The 26,033-nt window shown below is 40.1% G+C and overlaps 1 protein-coding gene across 1 annotated transcript in view; it reads left to right on the forward strand.

The window, feature by feature from the left end:
• Nucleotides 1-26,033, forward strand: part of LOC101855339 (methionine--tRNA ligase, cytoplasmic) — a 36,671-nt gene that overhangs the window by 5,195 nt on the left and 5,443 nt on the right. Inside the window, exons 4-20 of the mRNA XM_005098416.3 lie at nucleotides 833-951; nucleotides 1,780-1,893; nucleotides 2,602-2,705; nucleotides 3,922-4,038; nucleotides 4,902-5,105; nucleotides 5,853-5,942; nucleotides 6,682-6,868; nucleotides 7,903-8,169; nucleotides 11,573-11,690; nucleotides 12,931-13,064; nucleotides 15,143-15,222; nucleotides 16,048-16,179; nucleotides 16,645-16,749; nucleotides 17,175-17,358; nucleotides 22,229-22,321; nucleotides 22,789-22,872; nucleotides 23,803-24,144. Of these exons, the coding sequence (XP_005098473.2) occupies nucleotides 833-951; nucleotides 1,780-1,893; nucleotides 2,602-2,705; nucleotides 3,922-4,038; nucleotides 4,902-5,105; nucleotides 5,853-5,942; nucleotides 6,682-6,868; nucleotides 7,903-8,169; nucleotides 11,573-11,690; nucleotides 12,931-13,064; nucleotides 15,143-15,222; nucleotides 16,048-16,179; nucleotides 16,645-16,749; nucleotides 17,175-17,358; nucleotides 22,229-22,321; nucleotides 22,789-22,872; nucleotides 23,803-24,144 (2,474 nt within the window). The remainder of the gene's footprint in view (nucleotides 1-832; nucleotides 952-1,779; nucleotides 1,894-2,601; nucleotides 2,706-3,921; nucleotides 4,039-4,901; nucleotides 5,106-5,852; nucleotides 5,943-6,681; nucleotides 6,869-7,902; nucleotides 8,170-11,572; nucleotides 11,691-12,930; nucleotides 13,065-15,142; nucleotides 15,223-16,047; nucleotides 16,180-16,644; nucleotides 16,750-17,174; nucleotides 17,359-22,228; nucleotides 22,322-22,788; nucleotides 22,873-23,802; nucleotides 24,145-26,033) is intronic.

Genomic DNA, 26,033 nt, shown 5'->3' on the forward strand with positions numbered 1-26,033 from the left:
TTTACTGCGGGTCGATAGTTGAAATTCCGATGTCAGTGGGTGGCTATGGTCACTAAGCATTATTTCCGCCTTTTTTAGAACTTTTGTCTTGTGCAGATATTCAAAGCTCTACCAATTGTTCTTGTGCCTTTCTTATCAACTTGTTTATTTTTATAATGTGCTGCCTTCCCAAATTGCTACCATAGCAAGTGATACCAAAATTTATCGAAGTTTCTATGGTGGTGGTGTAGAATATCTGAAGGATGGATGGATTCAGATTGAAAGACCAAAGTTTGCTCAGAAAGTACAGCCTCTGATTTACCTTTTTAATGATATTGTTTTCGTGGTTTTGTCATGTAAATTTGTTGTCGATTGTAAGACCAAGATATTTGTATGAATCTGTGATTTCAATTGTTTCTTGTTCAATTACGAGTGCTGGGATTGTTGGTTTTTCTCTTCTAAAATCAAAAATCATTTCCTTTGTTTTTGAGAGGTTCACTTTTATAAAATATTAGCTGTGTTTGCGTGTGTACGTGCGCCAACGTGGTCTCATTAGCCTCTCTACCATTGCCTATCGACTCCTGTTTTATAGATGAAAAAAAGACTGAATAGACTACTTTTTATCTAGTTTGGTTCATGTCGCGATCAGTTTTGACTGAAATCTTTTGTGGGTGATTAGGGGATGCCACTGTTAAGTCAAACTTCTTTTCTTTCCTTTTATTATTTCTATCTTTTTTTTCCCCCCCCCCAGCATGAAATGACCTTTATTGTATTTATGTGCTTCTGATTACTCCAACAAACGAACAAACGATTTCATTATTTTTATGAAGTTTTTGTTTCATGTTGTTGTCAGGTTTGGCAGACAAGTTTACCAACCTGCGGAGATTTTATGATGAGGTCAGTTCCAAAGCTGTTGTTCAAGGTGTGCTGTCAGAGGAGTGGAAAGAGAATAACCAGCAGGATGCTTTCAAGGTATCTTGTCCAGTAACCCCCATATCTCTCTCTCTCTCTCTCTCTCTCTCTCTCTCTCTCCCTCTTTCTCTGTCTGTCTGTCTGTCTGTCTGTCTGTCTGTCTGTCTGTCTGTCTGTCTGTCTGACTGTCTGTCTGACTGTCTGTCTGTCTGTCTGTTTGTCTGTCTGTCTGTCCGTTCATCCGTCGGTCTCTCTCTCTCTCTCTGTCCCCCTCTCTCGGTCCCTCTCTCTCGGTCCCTCTCTCTCGGTCCCTCTCTCTCTTTTTCTTTTTCTTTCTCTTTTTTCCCCTCTCTCGTGTGGGCTTGTTCTGTCTGTCTGTCTACAATGCATACATTGGAGATTGTTCAAATTTTTTCTTTAGCATTTTTTTTACTAAATGGCCATGGAACGCTGTGTGTGAGTGTGTATGGTAAATATGAAGGGACACATCAGAAAACGCGTTATTTAACAATTTTGAAAAAAATGAATTACCACCCTCAGCTCTTTTAGGCTGGAAAGCTCTTCCAGCCACATAAATATTTTGTCAAATGGATAGCTATAATTTCACTTTCATTCACTCTTATTTCCCTGCGAGTGATTGAAAACCAAAGATATTATACTGTAATATTTGTAAGTTAATTAAAACATTTTAATGTTTGTTGGTAATCGGACTTATTTGTGAATGCATATTAACCTCCATCTGTCTGTTGGGATGCTGCTTTCTACTTTGTCCAGGTTGGCTCTGCAAGACAAAGTCTAAGAAGCCTGCCTCCTATATGAAAATGAACTAAAAAAAACAAAAACAATTACATCTTCTTCACTAACATATTTTGTTTTTTTCCCCATAAGGCCTCATTATTGGCTCAACGTTTCCCCCCTATACCTGGTGCGAGTGCTTCTGTCAGCCCAGCTGCAGCCAAGCCCAGTGCTTCTGTCAGCTTGTCTGTTTCATCTGAGGACCAGGTAGTCTCTCGTTGTTTAGTTTAGTTCAGTAAGAGTTTTACAGCGCTATATAAGGTCATGTGAGTGCGCTCTCTTATTGTTTAGTGTGGATTTTGTTGTTTTTTTTATCTGCGCTGTTTGATCTTGTTTAGTTCGTGATAGATAGGAATAATATCACCAACTTCTGATGTTGATGTGCCCACATTTTATATGTGAATGTCCTTTGCATTTTGAAATTTTCCAGATGCTGACTGGATGGTTAGAATTATCATGTAGATGTGCTTGACTTTCTTACACACTCAAACTCACCTCTATTTTTCTTCTACTTTATTCTGTCCCTTTGTTTCCCATAGAAATGTCCAAAATAGAAGAAACATAATTTTTAGAAATTGTTTCAAGTGTTTTGTAATGAGAAATTCATGGTCTGTCTTCAAATATTGATTTTCTCACTCTCCCCATTCCTGTCTTGTCCTAATTATAAGATGAGATTCATTGATATCACATGACTGTGCAATGGGCAGGATCTTTTTATTTTTCTCTTTTTCTGGTTCTGTCTGCATCATTTCTCCACCTCTTAAACAACTCAAGTGTTTTAAGGGATGTTAAACATATACAATTTCATTTTGATGAAAATAAAAGATCAATCATTTTGAGCAACGAGTTACCTGTCTATGGGTATGTTTTCTAGCCTTCCCACTTGTGAAGCAGATTTTGTGTCTGTCTTGACAGGTTCCTGTGGAGAAAGTTTCGCAGGAAGAAGCAGATGCTGCCCTGAAGGCTTGGGGGAAGGACCCAAAAGACTGCCCAAAGCCAAGAGTCCGGCAACATCCAGTGTAAGAAGAAGCTGATGTTGCTAGTTGGCATTAAAATGTAGTTACTTTAGAATATTTGAAAGCCTAATTGTTTTGTTCTCGCTTTTTCTGTACTCTGTATAATGGTACCGCCTCTTCATACTGTTAGTAGAAGGATGTGTATCTGTCCTTTGCATTTCATGTCCTTAATTGTTTGGACGTTGGGTTAAAAGAAAAGTTTCCCCTTTTTGTTGGTTGGCAGATCCTTATCTCTCCTTTTTTGTGCTTGTTACTCTCTTGTAACACCTTCTCTTCAGCACTTCTATGACCTATTTGTGTTACAAGTGCCATAAATCATCATCATCCTGTGCCAGATCTGCAACAGACATTGGTGATCATGGTTCTCCATTCATTCCTTTGCTCAGGTGCTCTCAAAACAACGACATTTCCCTGATCTTTCCCTGTTACCCATTTGTTTAGGTTCTCTAAATATGTTGTTCTGGGCCTACCTCTGCCTCGCTTGCCCTCAATTTTGCCAGTGAGAGCTAGATGTTCAAGACCCTTATGTCTATTCAGGTGTCCCAAAAACTGAATTTGTCGTTTCCTTTTTTGTTGTTGTTTTTTTGTTTTTTTGTTTAAACTACTTACTCTTACTGAAACAAAGGAAAAGTCTCACTTTCGAATGACACAAGAAATAGATAAAGGACAGGTGTACATTTGCAGAGAAACTGTTCAGTTGTTTGATATGATATTCTGTCTGTGTCTGTCATCTGCATGAGGACCCGGCTTGTTGATATGATGGTAAACTGGTCGTAAGAAGACGTTGAGTTCTCTTTCTAATGTGAACAATGTATCAAAACTCTGCCACCTGTACAATCAGTCTTTTCTACTTACCTTTCAGGGCCAACATGAGCTCTGTAGCTGGCAAGCACTAAACCTTCTTTTTAATTGTTCTCTTTTAGCTTAAAAAAAAATCTAATTGGTATTGTTGTAATGAAAAAGTGTCTTAGATGCTGTTTGTATACACTAAATAGTGGAGTTTGCCTTTAAAAAGTGTTCCTCATTGTGACCCCTATACTTGGCAGCCATGCTGAAGCAACTACATTTGAATTAGACTCTCTGTCTGACTATTTGACAGAATACCTGAAAGAATTGTGTCCTTTGTTCGGATAGCATACATAATGAGATTTTAAAATTCACATGCATTTGCTGCACAAGTTTATGCGCACGTACGTGAATTGACTTTTCTGTCTTTCAGCCTACCAGATCCAAAGGCCCGGAATATCATGGTTACGAGTGCTCTCCCCTACGTCAACAATGTTCCTCACCTTGGTAACATTATAGGCTGTGTGCTTAGCGCTGATGTGTATTCCAGGTAAGAGATGCTCAGTGAATTTATTTTTAATTTTTTAATTTGAAAATGTTTTGTGTGTATGTTTTTCAGTTTTGGTACTGTTTTTGTTTTTCTGAACTTTTGTTGGTGTGTGTGTGTGTGTGCAGATATGGTTGGTCACATACTTGTGTTTTGATGTATGTTTGTTGTATGTATATTTGTGTATGAATTTGTCTGTGTTTGTGTGTGTGTGAGAGAGAGAGAGATATAAAGATGACATTTTTTGGGTATTTTCTGTTTGTAAGTAGTTCATAATGATTTGAGAGATTCAGTTATTTACCCTGTTACTATCACTCTATCTTGGTTACTCTCTCTCTCTCTCTCTTTATTTTTTACTGTCCCCTTTACTGTCACTTTCTCTCTTATTTCTGTTCTCTATGCCTGTCTTTCTCTGTCTCCCCCACCCCCACTTCCTCTCTCTTCGCCTGATGATTTCCCTCTTAGGCAGGATGCAGTGGACTGTGTGATGCAGTCTGCCCTGTTGACTTTGACTTTTTATCATTATTGTAATTTGAACTGTAGTGACATATTCTCAAAATAAGACCTGTGACTCCTTTTATTGTGTTGTTTCACATTTACATGAACAATGGGGTGGGTTGTTGGCAGGTGCTCTGGTGTGGTTTACACCTTCTGTCCTATCAAACGTCTATCATCCTTATCTGTTCTTCTTCTTTTCTTTGTAACTCTGTAGTAACGCCTCTAATCTTTGGCAGATGTATGACCTATTTGTATTGCAAGTACCATAAAACCTTAACTACAATACAATTAAATTAAACTAGACTAGACCCAAACCAAATTAAACTAAACTAAACTAAGCTAAACTGACGAATGAAATCGCCCCTCAGGTTTGCCCGGCTGCGTAACTACAATGTGCTGTATGTCTGCGGGACGGATGAGTACGGCACGGCCACCGAGACCAAGGCCATGGAAGAGGGCGTGACTCCGAAGGAGATCTGCGACAAGTACAACAAGCTGCACACACAGATCTACGAATGGTTCAACATCGACTTTGATTATTTCGGCCGCACCACCACCGAGCTTCAAACAGAGTGGGTTATGGTTTTCAGATGAGCGTCAGATAATTTTAGAAATGTTAATGCTTTTGAAAAATTAGATTCTTACCGTTCTTGTCATTATGATTTGTCTGTTTTTTCACATACACACACACACTCACCAGTACACACAAAAACATACATGTGAGCACGATCATACACACAAGGCTCCTGTGTGGGTGGTTGGTGGGTGCTCTGGTGTGGTTTGCTCCTTCTTTCCTATCAAACATCTATCGTCCTTATCTCCCCTCCTTTTTTATGTTTGTTACTCTCTTGTAGCACCTCTAATCTTCTGGCGCTCATTTGACCTTATGCAGTTGCGAGCGTCAAAACCTTTACTAAAACAAACAAAACCCACACGCACGCACACACACACACCCACATTCACACACACACACACCCACATTCACACACACACAACACACACACAACCCCCCCTCCCCCAACAATCTTGCAAAATAATTTGGGATGAAAGTCAAGTCCAGTTCATGATTTGTTAATTGAACGATTGGATTATGTTTTATATTTAAAAATTTATGAAATCATGATGCCTCAGTAAAACCCAGCAATAGTTTGCGAACTTTATTTATCTGCCATGTACAAATTTAGTGTCAAGGGTTCAAGTGTGATTCGAATTATTTTCTCGTATTCCTTGAATATTTCTTCACACGGTGTCCTGATGGAGGACCAAATGCTCCACCTTGAAAGAGACCATAAACTAAAAATCAGTTGTACTCTCCACAGAATTGCTCAAGACATCTTTTGGAAGCTGTATCAAGAAGGCTATATTCTCAAAGACAGTATAGAACAGCTATACTGCACCAAGTGTAACAAGTAAGTGGCAGTGCATTTTGGAAAATGTAATGCTTTAATGTGTATAATCAGAGTGAGTGGTCGGGAGTTGCTTTGATCTGGTCTGCTACTTTTTTCCTATCAAACATTTATCGTCCTTGTCCCTCCTCTTTTTTTTCTTTGTATGTTACTTTCTAGTAACACCTCTAATCTTCGGCATGTATATGACCTATCTGTGTACCTAGTGCCATAAAAGTCTTACTAAAACTAAAGTATAATCAGGTAATTTTGGTTCTCTGTATTGTGACATCTTCACTGTTTCTATTCATTTCCTGCTGAGTACTCTTGATACAGTAACTGTCGTGAGAAGCTTTGAGAATGACATAGTTACCAGTGCCTATGGTGATATAGTCGGTGTTTTCATTGTATCTAGTATCTCTGCCTTTTTTACTGGCTTTAGTATCCCAAAAGCCTGGGAGTTGGATCAGCCTATCTCCTATGAGTTTGGGCCCTACATAGTGTCTTTGGGAAAGGCACTTTACATAAATTTTACTCACTTCACCCAGGGGGAATGGGCACCCGTATATAGACAGCAAAAGATTGTGTCAGTTTGTTCGTGTTTAAGCAGTTAATCAACTGCTTGCACTGCATGCTTTCCAAAAAGTGGGGTAATAATAGTTGTAAAGCATGTATAGTGTGCTGTAGAGCATGGATATGGGCTATGTAAATGCGATTGTTATTTTAATTATAATTATTATTATTTATATCTTCCTCTTCACAGATTCCTTGCAGACAGATTTGTGGAGGGCACATGCCCGATGTGTGGATTTGATGATGCCAGAGGAGACCAGTGTGATGGCTGCGGTAAACTCATCAACGCGGTGGAGTTAATCAACCCCAAGTGCAAGATGTGCAAGAGCTCTCCTGTGGTGAAGAGCACGCAACATTTGTTTGTTGATCTGCCCAAGGTGGGGACGTTATAGGAGTTGTTGTAGCAATAGTACTAGAGGCATTTGACTTGAGATAGAAAAAAAGCTTTGTTTGGCTCCCAGTTTGACTCTGAATAACCTTTTGTTTTTAGAAAAAGATCGTTAAAGCTTTTTTCTTCAGTTCGCTAGTCTGCAAATGCATACTTGGCCTGGGATTATAGCTGTAGCAATAATGCAAGTGGTATTTGACTTGAGAGTTGTAAGTTTGACTCCCAGCTTGGCTTTAAAAGTATTTAGATTCTTACAAAGGGTAATCTAAGCTATGTTCTTCCATTCAACCTTCTGCAAATGCTTACTTAGCTATACATAATATGAATTGTTGCAACAGTATGCGCTTAACAAGCTGCAACTGTTTATGTCCCCCAAGGGACTGAAACTGTATTAACCTCTGCATTGTTGAGGCATTTCCGTCTGTATTTTTCCAAGACAAGAAGGAAAAATTGTATTTATTCAAGAAAGATTAAAAAACATAGCCAAAATATTTTTCAACCTATTCAAGAATAAAGAATGGCACAAGTGGATATTACATCTTCTAAAAGTTCCTCTATAGATCAGAACAAACATTGCAGAGAACCAGTTTTGGAGAACACAAGAGAGTACATACATCTACACAGCACTAAAGAGGTTAACTGAAATGAACGAATCAATTGTGGGAGTTATTGTCTACTGATATGAGTCTTTTATTGAGGAGGATTTGTCTTTGTAAGCAAGACCTTCGACATAAAGAAATGTACGCCAGGCTTTGCCTTTTGTGATGACAGTGTTGTTGTTGCTTTAAAGTGTTCTTTATCTTTGTTTCTTTCTTCTGTTCTTTTCTTCTCCCTCTTTTTTTTTTTCTTCTGTTTTTGTCTTCTTTATCTATTCTTTCTGCTGATCTTGTCTTCTTCCTCAATTTTATTCTCTTTTTTTTTCTTTCTTTTTATGATTATTTGTTTCTGTTGTTGACACTGCTTACTTTTCTTTCTTCATTTTCTCTTTTCTCCACCTAAAGAATTAGTTCTTTGTTTCTGCAGTTAGAGCCCAAGCTCAAGGATCACCTGAACCGCGTCTACGAGTCGGGCACCTGGACAAATAACGCGAGGGTCATCACGAACTCGTGGATCCGTGACGGTCTCAAACCTCGCTGCATCAGCCGCGACCTCAAGTGGGGAACTCCCATCCCGCTAGAGGGCTACACGGACAAAGTGTTCTACGTGTGGTTCGACGCCCCCATTGGCTACATCAGCATCACGGCCAACTACACGGACAAGTGGAGAGAGTGGTGGAAGAATGATGAGAAGGTACGTTAGTCCTCGAGAAGGGACAGGATGATGAGTTCTTTTCTCTTCCTCCTTCTTCTTCTTCTTTTGTCTTCTTCTTCTCCAGCTTCTATCATCTCCTCCTCCTGACTTCTTCTTCTCCTGCTTCTATCATCTCCTCCTCCTGACTTTTTCTTTTCCTGCTTCTGTCTTCTCCTCTTCCCATATTTTCCTTTTTCTTCTTTCTTTTCTTCTTCATCTTTCTCCTCCTCCCCCTCCTTCTCCTATCATCCTTTTCTGCTTCTGCATCTTCTCCTTCCTCCTCCACTTATCTTCTTTTCTTCCTCGCATTGCTTTTTCTTTATCGTTTTTTCATGTCTTCCGCCTCCTTTTTTTCTCAGCTCCTGCTTCTTCTTTCTCTTCTTCTTTTTCTTTCTCCTCCTGTCTTCTCCTGGGTCTTGGAAGGAATTGACTCTAGGTAGTCTCTTAAGCTTCAGTGCAACTGGGGGTTTTCTTTTCATATTAGGACTATATTTTATCCAATTGAACATAAGGAACTTTACTTTTTAAGAATCTTTGGGTTTGTTTTTTTAGAAAGAATGATGTACCATTTATTTTTAGGGGTCTCATAATTGTAACTGCTGCCCACAGTTTCTGGAAAACGCTGATAACTCAGGCAGTATTAAGCTGGATTACGACGAGGATTTTTTATTTCCTGTCGTCTCAGGAGTTCAAGGTTTACCACCCATTCTGCTTGATCCTGTCAGAGATAAATTTGGAGGTCCTGCCTTAACCCTATCCGTATGCCCTGGGGTCATTTTGTACCCCCGTGGTTGTATTCTTCACATTTTAGAACACGGCTGTTCCACTCAGGATCACTTAGTTGCCGGCCGACGTGACCTCCGAGATGAGGTCACGCCCCAGTCACGCTACCTGCGGGCGCTCGGCCTCGCGGTCAGTGGCTCCCCCGCGATGTTATGTATTGTACACATAAAAGAACACCAGTTCTTATGAAAGCCGAGAAAGTCAATGAAACAACAACCAAATGATCACGTGAAGACGAAGGTGTAGTCTACGACAGTATAATTTTTATCATGGAGAAGTAAAAGGAAGTGTTGTTTAAAAGAGGGGGAAAGTGGCTTTCATCATAGATTGGTTATTACAAACAAACATGTTTTTAAAAAAATTATTAAAAATAAACGGACCGACAGATTGTTACAGTCTTCATTTTCAGCTCACAGTCAGACTTTGAACTTTCAAACACACTTACGTTTATGAGGTACGACCAAAAAGTCTTATTGCTATTGTTGATTAATGCACACAGTCTTGTCAATGAGTGGGAAAACACTTTTACTTCTACCAGCAACCGACTGCCTGACTTTGTTGAATATATTTGTTCTTTGTTTTCTTGTCGGTGAGCTTGCTAGTCCAATGATATTCTGTGTGTGACTATCCTTTGAAACACTAATGGCTGTCCTTTTGTTTTGAACTTCAACTGTCCTTTCGTCTGAGATGTGTTAAGCTTTCGTCTGATCAGATGTGTTGCAACTTTTTCTTCTAACGGCGTGAGTGGCTCTGTGTCCGATTTCAATAGTGTTAACTCTAATGTCGTTTCATGTTTGACTAATGGGGAGCTGGTACTGTCTGTGAACTGTTTCGTCTTCGTTTTAGGTGTGGATGTCAAAATATGAGTTTTTGGTGATGTAAAATGAGTGTTCGTCTGTATGTGTAAATGTGTTGTCAATGGATTGAGTGGTAAAGGGCTGAGCACCATCGCCTGTATTTACAGAGGAAACATCTGGGGTGGGGGTATCCGTTAAGCTCGCAGACTCCACTGCCATAGGAGCGGGGAACGGAGAACGCAACTCGTGTCCTTCCGTAAGCAAAGGAATGCGCTCTTTAATGCACCCTTTGCTAAGTTTAACACAGCGAGCTCACACAGAGCACTCGTTAATGCTTATGCTTGCGTCGTAAGCGGACCAAACATAGGCACTGTCTTCTACACATTTCTGTGCGGCCTTCGAAGCCGCATTTGTAATTTGCTTCCGTAGTGTGTATATTGGCGAGCCACATTTCCTGCACAGAGTGTTGGAATGCTTGTCGGCTGTGTCGTTGTCAATGTTCAGTCTATAATATTGCAATAAGTCAGACTTAAAGTTTTTACACAAAAATCGACGCTTCTTAGAATCTTTATTTTTTTAAACTTCTTCCACCACAAGTACGACACAACTTGTTTAAATTCTCAAAGTGGATGTTATAAGAGTGTTCCATCTTTGATGTTAAAAGGCTCTATAATTATAAACACACAAGAAAGTCAGACGGCAAGTTCCCGCTTCACAGAGTTTTTCTTTGCACCGAGCGTTGCACTAGACTAGTCACATAAAGTGCGCTAGTTCATGGAAATTTAGCTCGTACCCTGAGATTTTTCACCACAATGGAGAGAATAGATTTATAAAAAGAAATATGAAGGTTAAAACAAAAATTGTCGGTTCGAATTATTAAAATTCTCTTTTAAATCCAAAAAATTCAATAACACAGAGCTGTACAACAGTGGTAGTATATAGGTATCCCAAGGGAGTATAAAACGAGATAGAAACTGGTTTCAAACTGTGGGTTATAGAGGAGATGCTGAGTTTTTATTTGGTATGTAACACTCCTAGGTTTACGGGATGGAGAAAGGGAGTACTATGCTGTAAATTCCAGTTAATTTCTGGAAATTGTACCCTTTCCGCGCGGAGCGGTCAGATCTAGGAATAGGCCGGTGGAAGTGGCGTAAAGCGTCGAGATTTATTACCTCCCGCGAGGGGTCACAGGGGTCAGAAGGGTCAGACGGGCTACAACTAAGTGCGCCGCTCGGAGAGTGAAACTGAACAGCCGTGAGAATACTTCTATTGCGAAGATCTCTTTGAAACATTCAGTATTTCTCAAGAAGTCATTTTGACAAGCTGCTATGCAAAGCGTACGGATTGGATTAACGAGTAAATTTCCTCTTAGGAAAATGGTGGCAAAGAGTTCCCCACATCGTATGGATACGATAGTAACACACGATGTACGGATAGGGTTAAATGATGTTCTTTTTTTTCCTTCCGAAGCTGCTTTTAAAAAAACTCTCAACAGCCAATGTGCCTTTTACATGGCCACGACTTTCTCAAGGGGGACCTCTGAGGTTTTTGCCTTTTTATAAGTAAATTGGCTTTGCTTCCACCCGCTCAAAGATCTGGGGTGTGAAGACTCCGAGAAAAAAAAGGTTGTACCGTATTTTATCTTATTTTTTATTATTGTTGGTTTAATATTATTTCATTGTAGTTTTATTCATTTTTATGTGTATTGTTTTGGTGTGGATTTTTTTTCTTATTTATTTCCCTGTACATTAAAAAAAAAAAGAAAGAATTTTAAAAGTTTGTTCTGTGTTCTTCTCATATTTTCATCTCATTTGATTCCCTAGGTTGAGATGTACAACTTCCTTGGCAAAGACAATGTGCCTTTCCACAGTGTGATTTTCCCCTCGTGTTTGCTTGGAGCCAATGACAAGTATACTGTTGTCAACCACATGATTGCCACAGGCAAGTAACGTTTTCTCTGTGTGTTTGTGTACGGGGCGGCAACCACAGTATGGGTGGTAGCAGCAACCGCAGCAACTGTTGTAGAATTGGTAATAGCAGCAGCAGTAAAAATGGTATTGATAGTAGTAGCTGTATTAGTGGCAGTAGTAGAAGTAGTGATGCAGTTGCTGAAGCGAAGCTATAGAGGTAGTTGCAGTAATGGGGGGTGTAGTAGTAGTTGCAGCTGTATCGGTAGTGGTGGTGGTAGCAGCAGTCATGGTATTAGCAGTAGCAGTAAATAGCATGGGTAGTAACAGTAGCAGCGTAGGAGTTATAGTAGCAGTAAGCAGCAGTAGAGCAGTAGCAGCATCAGCAGTAGTAGGGATAGTAACAGTAGCAGCAGTAACAGCAGTAGCAGTAGCCATGATGTCTGTTGTGTAGTGGTTGGGTTCTTTGCCATTGCACACAGAAGATGTGAGTTTGATTTCAGTCTGGGAAAGTTTTGTTTTCAAGTATCTTTCGTCTGTCTGCCAGGACGTTGTATTTGTATCTCTCTCAGCCCAGGTTGCCCCGACTGGCAGGGTAGAAGCAACGCACCTCCTAAATGATCTGAATCATGCTGATTGGGCCTTAAAACATTAACAGTTACACAATAGAAATATGTTGTAGGTGCAAAAGTTTTCTTCTTCTGAATCACATCTCACTTGAAGTCCACTATCTATCATATACTGGGCTGTCCTACTCAGTTCTTCTGAATCACATCTCACTTGAAGTCCACTATCTATCATATACTGGGCTGTCCTACTCAGTTCTTCTGAATCACATCTCACTTGAAGTCCACTATCTATCATATACTGGGCTGTCCTACTCAGTTCTTCTGAATCACATCTCACTTGAAGTCCACTATCTATCATATACTGGGCTGTCCTACTCAGTTCTTCTGAATCACATCTCACTTGAAGTCCACTATCTATCATATACTGGGCTGTCCTACTCAGTTCTTCTGTTGGCCCATTTAGTTTCCCCTGTTATGTTCATGGGGTTGGCCACATTTCCGGTTTCAGTGTTGTTGTATTAGTTTTAAAAACATCTATACATATATTGTCTGAGTCTTGTGTGTTGTGTTTGCAGTTTGAAGATAATCACTTGTTCTCAGTGGGACAGCTTTTGGTTTTTATCTAGTGTCTGTGGTGCTCTAAATAGTGTTTTTATGGTTGCAAGAGTACCTGTGTAATATTTTATTTTTCATTTTGTTTTTTAGAGTACCTCAACTACGAGGACACAAAGTTCTCCAAGTCCCGAGGCTCTGGTGTGTTTGGTGACCAGGCTAGAGACACAGGCATCCCAGCCGATGTGTACCGGTTTTATCTGCTCTATCTCAGACCCGAGTCTCAGGTTAGTCTAATATCATCACAGTGCTAACGTTTTGGGGATTGAAGTCCTTTACTTATTTTTTTTTACTTTTGAGATGTGAAAAAAACATTCTCATTTGCTTAAAGTAGGATTAGGTCGGGCTCGCAAAATTAGCGTCCGCGAGTAACGAACTACTCATTGGCACTACCCGCAAACGAGCGGACGGGTAACGAACCGTCCGTTTGTGAAGAGTAGTTCGCTACTCGCTACTCGCTACACATCGGGCAGAGACAACAGTTCGTTTAGCGAGCGAGCGGACGGGCGGACCGAGAGACTCCATGCATTCGAGCAGGCGGACGGACGGACAGGAACGACTCCTTCCATTGCCTACAACTTACAACCCCCGTCCCCCCGAAAAAAATTAATTAAAAAATCACCCTTTTGCCTCACATTGTAGCTAGGCGTTCATGGCGGAAATTTCCGGCCTCCGCGATAATAGGAACGTACACAGTGTGCCCATCGCACGAGGTGAAAGGTTACACACATAGTACTACGTCACCAGCCTCTCTCACTCCCTGTGGCACCGCTAGTGGTTTGAAACATCAGGCCTAATTAACAAACAATAGACGATGGGTCTAATCTCGCGTCGAGTATCTCGTCTGCTAGAGTTCGTCCGTTCGCCCGCCTGCCCAGTTAATAAAATTGTGGGGCGGACCCAAAAAACGAACTGACTTGAGGCTTGAGGTCTGCAGTCCGCTCGCTGAGAGAGTCAAATTGTGGAGCGGACCCAAAAAACTAACTGTCTTGAGGTTCGCAGTTCGTTCTCATGGCCGTCCGTTACCCGTTCGCTCTGACTGAGTCCGCGAGTAACGAACCCGTCCGTCCGCTCGCCCCAACTCTAGCTTAAAGCCTTATGCTGATTTTAAAAAATAACATAAAAAAAAAAATTAGTACCCTCTTCGATTTAATGAAGGCATGCAAGGGTGCCGTTGGGATAAGCTTGTGGACTATCGTAATTCACATTTGCCCAAGTCAGTCGTGACATTCATCACAAGGTTTGCACCATAATGAAGTAATGCCCACTTCGAATGAGGTAGAAAATGGGGAAAGAAACTGGCTTTCTTTGCTGGGGTCTTAAACTGACAAGAGATGTGCTAAGAGATGTATTGCACTGAAGATATACACCCTTTTCTCTGTAATGCAAGTTTGATCGCAGTAGTATGGGCTATCTGTAATCTCGTCACTGCAAATGTTATTGCAATACAACAGTTTTCAGCTATAGTATTATGAAAGTTGTGAAGGGAAACTGAGCAGTGACTGACTCTTCATACTGGTTTTCTCATTCTTACAGTTGTGGCTAATCTAATTGCATTCTAGCCTAACTTCCTGAGGCTATTGTGACACCCCACCTCGCCAGACCTCCTGAGCGATTCAGGCCTATATTTGATGAAATCATTTTTATTTTTCACTAAACTGCACACTTACAACTTCCACATGGGTGCAGACATCTTGGTCAAAGTAAATGTAGGACAGCTGTTTTGATTGGGTGATAAATGTAGACTCTAAACCTCCAACAATGAGATGGGGTCTCACTCACCAGTGTGCCAGTGCTTGGGTACTCGCAAACATTAAAATGTGGGTGGTTGGCGGGTACTCTGGTGTGGCTTGCTCTTTCTTTCCTATAAAAAATCTATTGTCTCTATCTTCCCTCCTTCTTTTTTATGTTTGTTACTCTGTTGCAGCACCTCTAGTCTTCGGCACTTATTTGACCTTATTATGTTGCAAGTGGCGTAAAACTCTTACTAAAACTAAAAAGACATTAAAACTTGCCTCTGGTGTACCAGTGACCAGGACTCATGAGGTTACAGTACCTTCAATAGTTCACGATGTGTGTGATGTCATGATTTGTCTGTTTTGTAACATTCAGCCTTGCAATAATATACCCCAGTTCTCAAAAGTCCAGAATGAATGATCGTGAATGCAAATTTGTGTCAATAGGATATTTTCCAGAAACTCTCCTGGTAGCTCCTCAATTGTTGCTATAAATTATTGTTATTTTTTAAGGTTTCACTCTTGTCCCATATCCTTATTTTAAAAAAGATTTTTTCTTTTCTCTTCAGGACACAGCTTTCAGCTGGGATGATTTCCTATTGAAAAACAACAGCGAGTTGCTGAACAACCTTGGAAATTTTATCAACAGGTAAGAACAGTTACATTTTCAGTCATGTTTTTGGGGGATAGGGGTTTGGTTTGTTTTAAAGGTATAGATGACTGAGGTAAGCCTAAAACTGGAGAAGAGCTGATGTTACTTGACTAAAATGTAAAAACTGTTACATTTTCAGTTGTTTTATATATATATATATATATATATATATAGATATATATATATATATATATATATATATATATAAAGAGAGAGAGAGAGAGGGAGGGAGGGAGAGAGGGTACTGTGCATGCCTGAGAAATAAGTTTAAAGCAATTAATTCTGTGATGTTCCCTTAGAGTTCAGTTTGATTCACCTTAGCATTAAAATCAATAAGTCCATCATTAAGAAAAAGTTCTCATTTTGACACAAGTCAGCTCTTTATGGCAGGTTCATTTGTTTTTGTTTTGTTTTAAAAAATTAAAACAGATTTCTTTGTTTTATGTTTTTTCTTTCTTTCTTTCTTTTCTTACTTTTATATTTATTTTCAATTTCATTTCCTTTTAATTTGAAAATGTTTTTTAACTTTAAAATTAGAATCAATATGTCCATCATTTAGAAAAAGTTCTCATTTTGACATGAGTCAACTCTTTATGGTAGGTTCATTTGTTTTTGTTTTGTATTGTTTTTAAAAATTTCTTCATTTTCTTTCTTTCTTTCTTTCTTTCTTTCTTTTCTTACTTTTATGTTTTTTTCCAATTTCATTTTCTTTTAATTTGTTAATGTTTTTAAACTTTATTTTGCATGGTTTTGCACTTTGGCTATGGTTTTGATGGTCAGTAGATTTGACACTGAAGCTGCTCTGTGATCTCATTTCCCAAGGGCCCTGATGTTCCTGAACAACAACTTTGCTGGCAAAGTACAGGAGATGCAGGTGAACGAGGAAGACACACAGCTCCTGGCCCTCATCTCACGGGAGATACAAGGATACGTCGGAAATCTGGAGGCCTGCAGGTAGTCGCAGTTTTCTTTTAGGAGGAGGAGGGAGGGTGGGGGGAGTAAGAGAGAGAGAGAGAGAGGGAGAGGGAGGGAGGGAGGGAGGTTGGGTTTGCTGAAGGTAGAGTGACGAAAAAGTGTTGGTGGACATACTTTTTGGATGGATGTCAAATCTGTCGTGTTTGTTGAAACATTATTGAGCAGTTTTTGTTGCTTTAGTATTTGAACATAACATGTCCCATTATGACAATGATGAGCTTGTTGTTCATTTTTGTTGTTAAAATGTTTATTTTAGTATTTTGGAGTTGAAACAAATGGAACAAAGAAGAGTGCAAATTTGTGGGTGCACTTTTCTCAATGCCTTGAAGACTAAAGTACATAATGCTTGGCACATAAAGAAAAAAAAGTTACAATGGAATTTTTTTAGATTGTCACATTTTGATTGGAGGTCTAATAATTATTGGGTTTTTTTTAAATTCCCAGGTTGAGAGATGGTATTCGGAACATTCTAACGATCTCACGGCTGGGTAACCAGTACATGCAGAACAACAAGCCATGGGTTTTGGCGAAGGGAAACGCAGAGGAAAAGTAAGTGAACCCTCTATGGCAGTTTGATTATTTTGAAGTTATGTGTAAGATAGAAGGTTGATTTTTTGTTTTGTATTTTTTGTTTTCTTCTCAAGCTTCTCCATCATGAAAAGTATGCGTTTAATTCTCATATATATGGAGACGGTGTCTTCTTTGAAGATGCCTGTATAGACCAACCCGAGTTGTATCGCAGCATGCCTGTGTTACAGAAAAGGCTAAAACTTTAAATAAACTATCAAAGACCACTTAAATTTCATGTCAAGGTTTCGTGCATCCCTATTTATATAATTTGTACACCATTACTGAGATCATGATTTTGATCATGCTTTACAACATGGTAAAAAGATCAGGTTTCAGAAAACTCTGACGTTGGTTCACTTTGTGCTTAACACCATATATATATATTTAATTACGCCCACCTGCAGGCTTCGAGCAGGCTGCGTGGTGAGCCTTTGTGCCAACGTGTCCTGCCTCCTGTCAGTGTTGCTACAGCCGTACATGCCCAGCATCAGCGCCACCATACAGGGTCAGCTGCAGGCGCCCTCTACAGTCAATGTCATCACGGGCGAGTTTGTGGCCATGCTCAAGCCTGGACATCAAATTGGAAAGGTGAGATTGTGGGAAGAGGGGGAATGGCTCTGATGTTGGGTACACTTTATGCAGCATCAAGACACAGTTGAGAAAAATCCTGTAACTTCTTTGCCTGTATCGACAGGCTAAAGGGCACACAGATGGGCACTGAATCTGAAAAATAAGTAAAGTTGAAAGAGGAGGACAGCATGAGTAGGTCCAAATGAAATTATTTGTGTGTTTGGGGGTGGGAGGAAAATTATGATGTAAAAATAGATGGATGAATGTGGAAGGAACTTCAGATAGACACTGGAGTGAATAAAACTTTGGTTTATTGTTGTATCCTCTTTAATGTCCATTGGTCAGAATGGACAGGATGTTCATTATTTTTGTTGTTGACAAGCCTCTGTTCACTCACCTCTTTCTGTCTGAATATGTTTAGAAAAAAAAAATGCACAGTTGTTTGTACAGGTTGATTTCAGTCTTGCTACTGAGCTAGATTTATTTATCTTATGAATTCTTCTTTGGACATCTATTAAGGGCATGCAAGAGGTTAAGGGACACTAGGTACAGCTGAACTGAAAATTTTTGTTTGGGCTCTAAATTAAGTATTCTGGGATTCCCAATAACCAACATGGGCCAAGAAACAGAATCATATTATCCCTGTATGATTTCCCTGTCAATTTTCTGAATTCTTGAGATGCAATGGGTTCGACAGACCAAAATTGGCTCAAATTCTACGCGGGGATTGTGAAAAAGATTGAATTGATACAGCCTTGATATTTTCACACAGTGTTTCTGAATATACTACATGCAACGTACTAAAGATTTACTTTCCTTAGTCTCATACTTTTCTTGTAACTGCCCTTTTAGTGTCATATATGATACTCGGACAAAAAATTGATCACAAATCAGAGTGATACGGTCAGTCTTTTTTACACTGACAGAAAACTTATAACAATATCACAATAATCTTTTAGTACGTTGCAAACATATTATCTAGAAACAGTCATGCAAAGTAGGATTGAGCTGTGACATGTACTTTCAGAAATATCTCCGCGTAGGTGACCCACCCCCCTAAGAAAATCATAGTTTTGAGAAAACTGAAAAAAACGAATTCATACTGGTCTATTTCAACACAATGTTCAAAAACATGGCATATGTGTATATTTTTCATTTATTTGATATATCTGGAAGATGCACACTATATAAAAATGGAAAACAATTTGATTTAGGAAAAAATATCACACTAAAACCCTCGACACCACCCTAAAAAAAACCAAGCTGATAAACCCTAAAAAGGGTAGAATTTTGATTTTTAGATCAAAATGCCCTTGAATATTATATAGGATGTACACAGTGCCCTGGAATTATACATTTTATACCAAAATGCCCTGGAATTATATTATTACTGCAATCAAAAGAAGAATTGAAATGAAAATCGTAAACACTTGCGCACATGTCATCGCACTGAGGCAACCAGAGTTCGATTCCCGAATGCGGAGACGTTTTTATCAAGCATTTCAATCTTTCTGCTGGGGTACTGTATCCTTCACAGCCCAGGTTAGCCCTGACAAGCAGGGTCAGGGGCCTGCCTCCTAAATGATCTAAATTGAGTCGATGGGACATCGATAAAAAAAATTTTTTTTAATTTCCCCTGCAAACATGCTACATCCCACCATCCTCACTTCACATTTCAAGACAGTCCAAGACAGCCCTGGAATGTTATAACACAGTTAGTACTGTAATCAAAATAATATAGAATGAAATACAAATCGGTTACACCATTATCTATAGTGCAGCGGTTAGGATAGTCGCTGTCGCACTCAGGTGACCCGAGTTCGATTTCCGAGTGGGGAGAAATTTTTATCAAACATCTGTCTTCCTGCTGGGATGTTGTATCCTTCTCAGCCTGAGTTGGTCCTGACAGGCAGGGTTGAAAGCCTGCCTCCTAATGATCTAAGTTGTGCTGAAAGCGGCATAAAAACATAGGTTACAATTTTTTTTAAAATATAAAAAAAACCCGTTCTCCCTACATGCTGCATCCAACCATCCTTACTTCACACGTCACACTTCATGACAGACCAAGATATATGTAAACTTAGTTCTCTAATCAAAACAAAAAGGTGTAATCCAAAGGAAACAGGTGCCTGGCGTCTACCACAAACAACATTGCGAAACAGTCCAGCAAGCATCTCAAGATGGACTGCGGTTGTTGTGAAGTACTCATTGTGATCCCCTGTAGGTACTTCTGTAAAATTGTTATATAGTCCAGCTTTGTTTGTGAAGCAGTTTTGGAAGATGTCGGTGAGGAAGCTGCGGTATTTTCAGCGACTGGTGGAGTAGTCACTGAGGCAGAGCTACGAGCTGACGTGGTTTCAGCGACTGGTCGTGTAGCCACCGAGGCAGAGTGTAGTCACTGGGGCACCGAAGCAGAGTGTAGTCACCGAGGCACCGAGGCAGAGTGTAGTCACCGAGGCAGAGTGTAGTTACCGAGGCACCGAGGCAGAGTGTAGTCACCGAGGCAGAGTGTAGTCACCGAGGCAGAGTGTAGTGTAGTCACCGAGGCAGAGTGTAGTCACCGAGGCACCCGAGGCAGAGTGTAGTCACCGAAGCACCGAGGCAGAGTGTAGTCACCGAGGCAGAGTGTAGTCACCGAGGCAGAGTCACGAGCTGACATGGTTTCAGCGACTGGTCGTGTAGTCACCGAGGCAAAGTGTAGTCACCGAGGCAGAGTGTAGTCACCGAGGCAGAGTCACCTGTAAAAATATAAAAAGCCCCGTCAGCATGTACAAACTGCAAATGGCATTTATTCAAACTCAAAACATACATAAAATGAATTGAGTGTCTGGGTTAGAGAAGTAAAAACCAGTGTGAGTCTGTTCCCTCAGAGCTAAATTTTATAAAAATAACGATAAACCTACAGTAAAATGACTAAAAAATCCTTCACCATGCACAGACATTCTAAAATCCTAAAATCTAAAATAAGTCAAGGAGATAATTTAGATCTAGACTCTAGATCTAGATCTAGATCTAGATCTAGATCTAGATCTAGATTCTAGATCTAGATCTAGAAATCTAGTCACTAGATCTAGATCTAGATCTAGATCTAGATCTAGATCTAGATCTAGCTAAATGTAAGTAAGCAAACACAAGCTAAACCGAGAACCGAGAAAGATTCTAGATCTAGATCTAGATCTAGCTCTAAATCTATATCTGAAACTGAAGGAAAATAACATGACATCAATCTAAACATAACTCTCTACTTAGATCTGAGAGTTGCTCCTTTTTTCTTCTTTGTTTTTTTAGTTTTTTTGTCTGGATCTGAGGGATTCCTAATTTGTGGTCGAAAAAGAAAGAGCGTGGTTGATCGTTTCTCTGCTTCGAATTCTAATAGTGCGGCTGCAAGATTGGCTTCAAAGACAAAATCAACAACAATCAATGATAAAAAATGCATTTACTTACCTTTGCCTTTACAGACAGGGTTGAAATCAAAGATTTTTGCTGGAAATAAAGCACTTGTAACGCAGTTGAACTGGAAAAACTTGATGGTGGTCACAATTCACAATTGCTGGCTGTCAAGGTAAACAAAGTGGGAATAGCGAACGGAAGTCACCTCGGGGGCATGACCTGGCCAATCAAAATTCGTAGTTTGGGGGGTGTGTCCCAATCAGCCAACGAAATGCGAGAATTTGTTACTTGCACATAGTGTGTGTTTTGACCGGTTTAGGAATGTTCTATCCGTATGTCAGCGTCGAGCAGTTGATGAGTGAATGCGCGAAATGTTGACGTTTACAACGGTACCAAACACTTAGGGGTTGTCGGCGTGTATAAACGGGTAACGGTGGGGTAAAAAAGGTGCTTTTTTTTACCAATGTACCCAAAAACTTGCACAAGTCACGATCTTTTATGCAAATTTTGAGCATTTTATAGATGTTTTAGACACTTGGAAATATTTCCAATCGATAGAGCAGATGTTGTTCTACTAAAATAGCCCAAAATCGAAAAATCGGTTTTAGACACCTAAATCGACTTTTTCTGGCTGTTGGCTACTGCCGTGGTGTTCCCACTATACTTTTATACTATTTATGTTCCAATGTTGTGGAATCCGGCACTCGTCAATTTTTTGGGCATATATACGGAGTTATTGGTATGTCTTAGAGCCTGATCCTTTGATTTGCTTTTCATGAAAAAAATACTCACCTTTATTGAATAGAAGTTGAGATATTTGTGATTAAAGGAGGTGGGGATTGCCTGGTGTCAGACATAATAATAATAGATAGCACTTGTATAGCGCAAATCCCCGCTCCATGGCAAGCTCTGTGTGCTTCACAATCTATACTATTAACCCAGCAGAACTGAGAGCATTCTGAAACAACCTCTAATTCCTGGGAAGCATACAATGCAAGCAGCCATTTATAGGCGCTAAAATACTTAAACTGACAGGATCTTTCGCTGTCTATGGTTGGGTACCCATTCCCATTTGGGTGAAGTGAGGAAAATTTGTGTAAAGTGCCTTTCCCAAGGACACAACTTCGGACCCGCGGCTCGAAACCCCAAACCTGCAACCTCACGATTACGAGTCCGGTAGCCTAACCACTAGGCCACCGACGCCATGATGTATAAAATGAGCATGAAAATGGCTACCAGAGTTTGTTGACTTTCAAAGCTGTGGTATCTTTGGAAACTGCAAATTTACATTTTTTAGTGCCTTTGACCAACGTTTGTCAGTAAAATCCACATAAGAATGTGTTTTTATAATATATAAATTATATGGTTGATCCTTAACGAAACATTTTAAATGAAAATTCCTTTGTCACAGATTTCATTATTTTGACTAGTGTCTAATGTCATCACGATGCAACATATAAGTACCATTGCTCAATACAATTCTTTTTCCTTTCCCCAGCCTAGTCCACTCTTCCAGAAGATTGAGGCCTCCACAATGGCAGATCTGAAGGCTCGATTTGAAGGAAAGCCGGCAGAGAAGCCTGCACCCAAGGTGACTTGAGACAGCCATTTCAATGTGCCTTGCAATGCTATTTTTAGTAGCAAAGAGAGATTCTAAGACTCTTCTGATTGTATAAGGTCTTGCACATGCCTTAAAACGTATTTAGGCCGATGAATTTTTCTTTTAAAAAGAAGCATGCCCTCTACTACAAAGTCAAATCTGTGTTTGGGCACAGTATAAATCAATAAAACATGGGCCTGTGGGTCCGGCTTGTCCTATTAAAAAAAAAAAAAAAACACTGCCCTGAGCTGCAGCTTGCTAGTAGAACAATTGTGGATGCTTTTAGTACAAAAAAGTTCTCTTTTATTTTTCAAGACTATATACTTCTGTACTGAGGGTTGAAAATGAAATACATGAATTAAGCAATCCCTTGGCTTCCAGTACTGTTCATGAAAAAATTTGCATTCTGACATTCTGATTGTGAGTTCTTTTGGTGTTATTATTTATTGTGTTTTCAGAAAGGAGGAGGAGCACCAGCTGTTGCTGTGACAAAGGCAAGCCCAGAGGAGGTGGAGAGGCTGACCAAAGCTGTATCTGATCAGGTGCGCAAGTGTTTGAATTGTTCAAGTGAAATGATTCTGTTGCAAGTGCCCTAAAACTCTCAATAAAACAAAAATGAAAGTGAAACGAGCTGCAGCTAACCAACAGAGAACCTGTGTGTTCCATATGTAGACTGCAAATTCTGCTCTCGCCGGATTGATAATTTTTGTGTGTGTTTGGTATAGCCAGCACCATGTATATGCCAGGGTGAAGTAATAAAGGTACTGTAAGTAGAGAACTTAGGGCCAGCTTAACCTCAGTCTCCTTGGGGTTTTTTTTTCCTTGTCTTTCTTCATAAATTTTTTACCCTCTCCCCCCTCCCTCCCCCTGTTCCCATCACATCATTATCCCCCCCTTCTCTGCTTTCCCTTGCTGGCTTACTGTCTCTTCTCTGTATATTGAGTTTTGTGGTGTGGTCTGCTTCTCCTTCATCTTTGTTTCTGCTGCCCTGTTGTCCATGTTTGGTGGTACATAATTGTTGTGATGCGCCGACTCGCCCATGGCTACATATTTGGACAACAGCTAGGGAGAAAAGATCCGATGTTAGCGCAGAAAGATGCTGGAGCGTTTAAAAAAACAACCTAAGGTCGTGTATGCATAGAGACAGGAGGAAAGAAGGACAGAGAAAGCAATTCCTGTGTTTGTCTGGAATAGATTGTACAAACTGGTGGACATGCTACAGAAGACCACCATGTTTATAGTTAAAGCTGGCCTCTAAATGTCACAGGAATTGATGTAAAGAAAAGTGGGAAGACACGGAATAACGTTAAGTGGCTCGCCCAAGATAGAGAAAGGTGGAAAGTGTTTGTTCGTAGCCTATACCCTGATGCAGGGTGAGAAAGGCAATGATGATGATGATCTCTAAATGCAGACACACAAAGAGAAAAAGTCGTAAGTTTTGTTGTATTTACCGTCTCATTGTTTTCCTTCAGGGCAACAAAGTGAGAGAGCTGAAGACAGCAAAGGCGGAGAAGAGCATTGTGGACGCAGAGGTCGCGACCCTCCTGAAGCTCAAGCAAGAGCTGGCAGCAGCTCAGGGCGTTGACCCTAATGCAGCAGCTGGGGGCAAGAAAAAAGGAGGGAAGAGTGGAGGTGGTGGAGGAGGAGGAGGGAAGAGTGGAGGTGGTGGAGGAGGAGGCGGGAAAAAGGAGAAGGCGGGAGGAGGTGGTAGTGGTGCGGCTCCTGCTGTCGCTTCTCCAGCTGTGAATGGCGGCGCTGGGGATTCTCCCTCATCTCCTGAAGTAGCACGGTTGACCCAAGCGGTTGCTGATCAGGTGAGGGTGTGACTAGTGATTGTGGAGTATGAAATAATTACCATTTTATCGGTGTCACAAGAGAAATGAATACAGTAGAACATGACAATAGTTAGTGGCACCCGCTGCAGTGGGACCTTACTGAAATCCCCCTTTTTTTGGGTCTCAGTTAACTAATTGTCCTCTGATTTAATGGGGCAAGCAAAGGCCCGAACGTAGATACCACGGGAGAGATCGAGTGAGCTCTAGCTGGGGGGAAGGGGACGGGGTCTGTAAGTGGGCTCCAAACAGGCAGTCAGCGGTGCAGCGTTGTGATTTGCCAGTCCAGTGATGAGTGAGGTGGGACAAGCGGCAGAGAGAGATGGTGCGGAGAGACGTTACTTGAGCCTCTGTAACAGTGATGTGCCATAGCCTTAGGCCTAGGCTAGGCCAAAACGACAGTAAAAGAAGAGGAGAGCTTGTGGTATGTGATTTTTTGGTAATTCCCCTTTGCATTCCTATAGTGGGAATTTGTCTACAGCGAGATTTTTCTTCTGGAACTAAAGTCCTGCTATAGTCATGTTCTACTGTGCCTCTAATTGTTTTTTTGGTTTTTTTTCTCTCAACTATTTAGCAGGGTTAAACAAAGATATTCTTTGTACTTGTGACGACTTATCTTTGATTCTATTGTTCAAGTACACTGAACTCGCAAATTAATTGATTTGTTTCTCCCATGAATGTACTTTGGTTGACCAAGACTTGGGCGGAAAAATTACCACTGACTGCAGTTATGGCTTCTAAGGACTACTTACTATCAGACGGATGAAAAATAAGGGGGTGGGGGTGGTTGAAAGCATGAATAGATGTCATGATTGTGCTTTATTTATTTGTACGAACGATAAAATAATATGAGGTAAGGTTTTTGTTCTTCTTCCCCTTCCCTTGACATGATTTTAGCGAGGATTTTGAGCAAATTATATTTGTATCTTTGGTTACATGCCACATTCTTCTCAATGTATTGAAATTCTGATAGTATAGAAGTAGGGCAACAGACACTAACAATGTCATCCCATGGAAGTGGCCTGAATGCAATGTTTTGGCATACGTTTATTGAGTGCTAGGGATTCTGATAACTACTTATTTCCATATTCTGGTCACGACATGTGAGGAATTGAGAAAGAGGGTTGTGTCCTGCCCCTCAGTCCAACCTGGGTGATTGTTCTAGTGTAAGCACCAAACAGAAATAAACTAACATCAAGATTAACCGACACATCTTTCTTGACATTTCAGCATCATCATCGTATTGTTTTCATTATCACCATCATCACATCATCATCGTAATCATTATCATTATTAACATCATTATCATGATCATCGAAAATCAAACAATTTTTTTTTTTTTCCTGTCCTGTTTTTCTTGAAGCGTAACAATTTCTACCATGTTGACACATTTTTTTACATACCGATATCTTATCAGCACCAAATTAGATGTGACTAAAACAACAACAACAAAAAAATGCATGTATCTTTGACCCTGAATAAATTAAATTAATCAAGGACTTTCTAATTGTATTTGGATTAAATATTGCTTTTTCCATTTGAGTGAGGAGCTGGAAAAACCGTTTAGATTTGTCAAAACATGAAAATTGAGATTATTACAAATTATTATTCTACAGATAAACCCTGAGCATTGTGCTTTTTAATTGAATGTTTTATCTATCATACTTACGGAGATATTACAGTTTTTATCACGCAAATACAAAAGCACTGAAGTGAGAAAACCGATTTTAGTTAGTGCAATGGGTTTTTTTCGATATTAGTTGAACGAAAAGGACAAAACACAATGCCAGTATAAGCAAGTACGGTTCAGTGACCACAGCGACACATACCTGGAAGTGTCATCTCTGACTCAGAGGTTGCCGTGTAATGAC

This window comes from Aplysia californica, unplaced genomic scaffold, assembly GCF_000002075.1.
Source record: "Aplysia californica isolate F4 #8 unplaced genomic scaffold, AplCal3.0 scaffold00182, whole genome shotgun sequence".
Classification (NCBI taxonomy): domain Eukaryota; kingdom Metazoa; phylum Mollusca; class Gastropoda; order Aplysiida; family Aplysiidae; genus Aplysia; species Aplysia californica.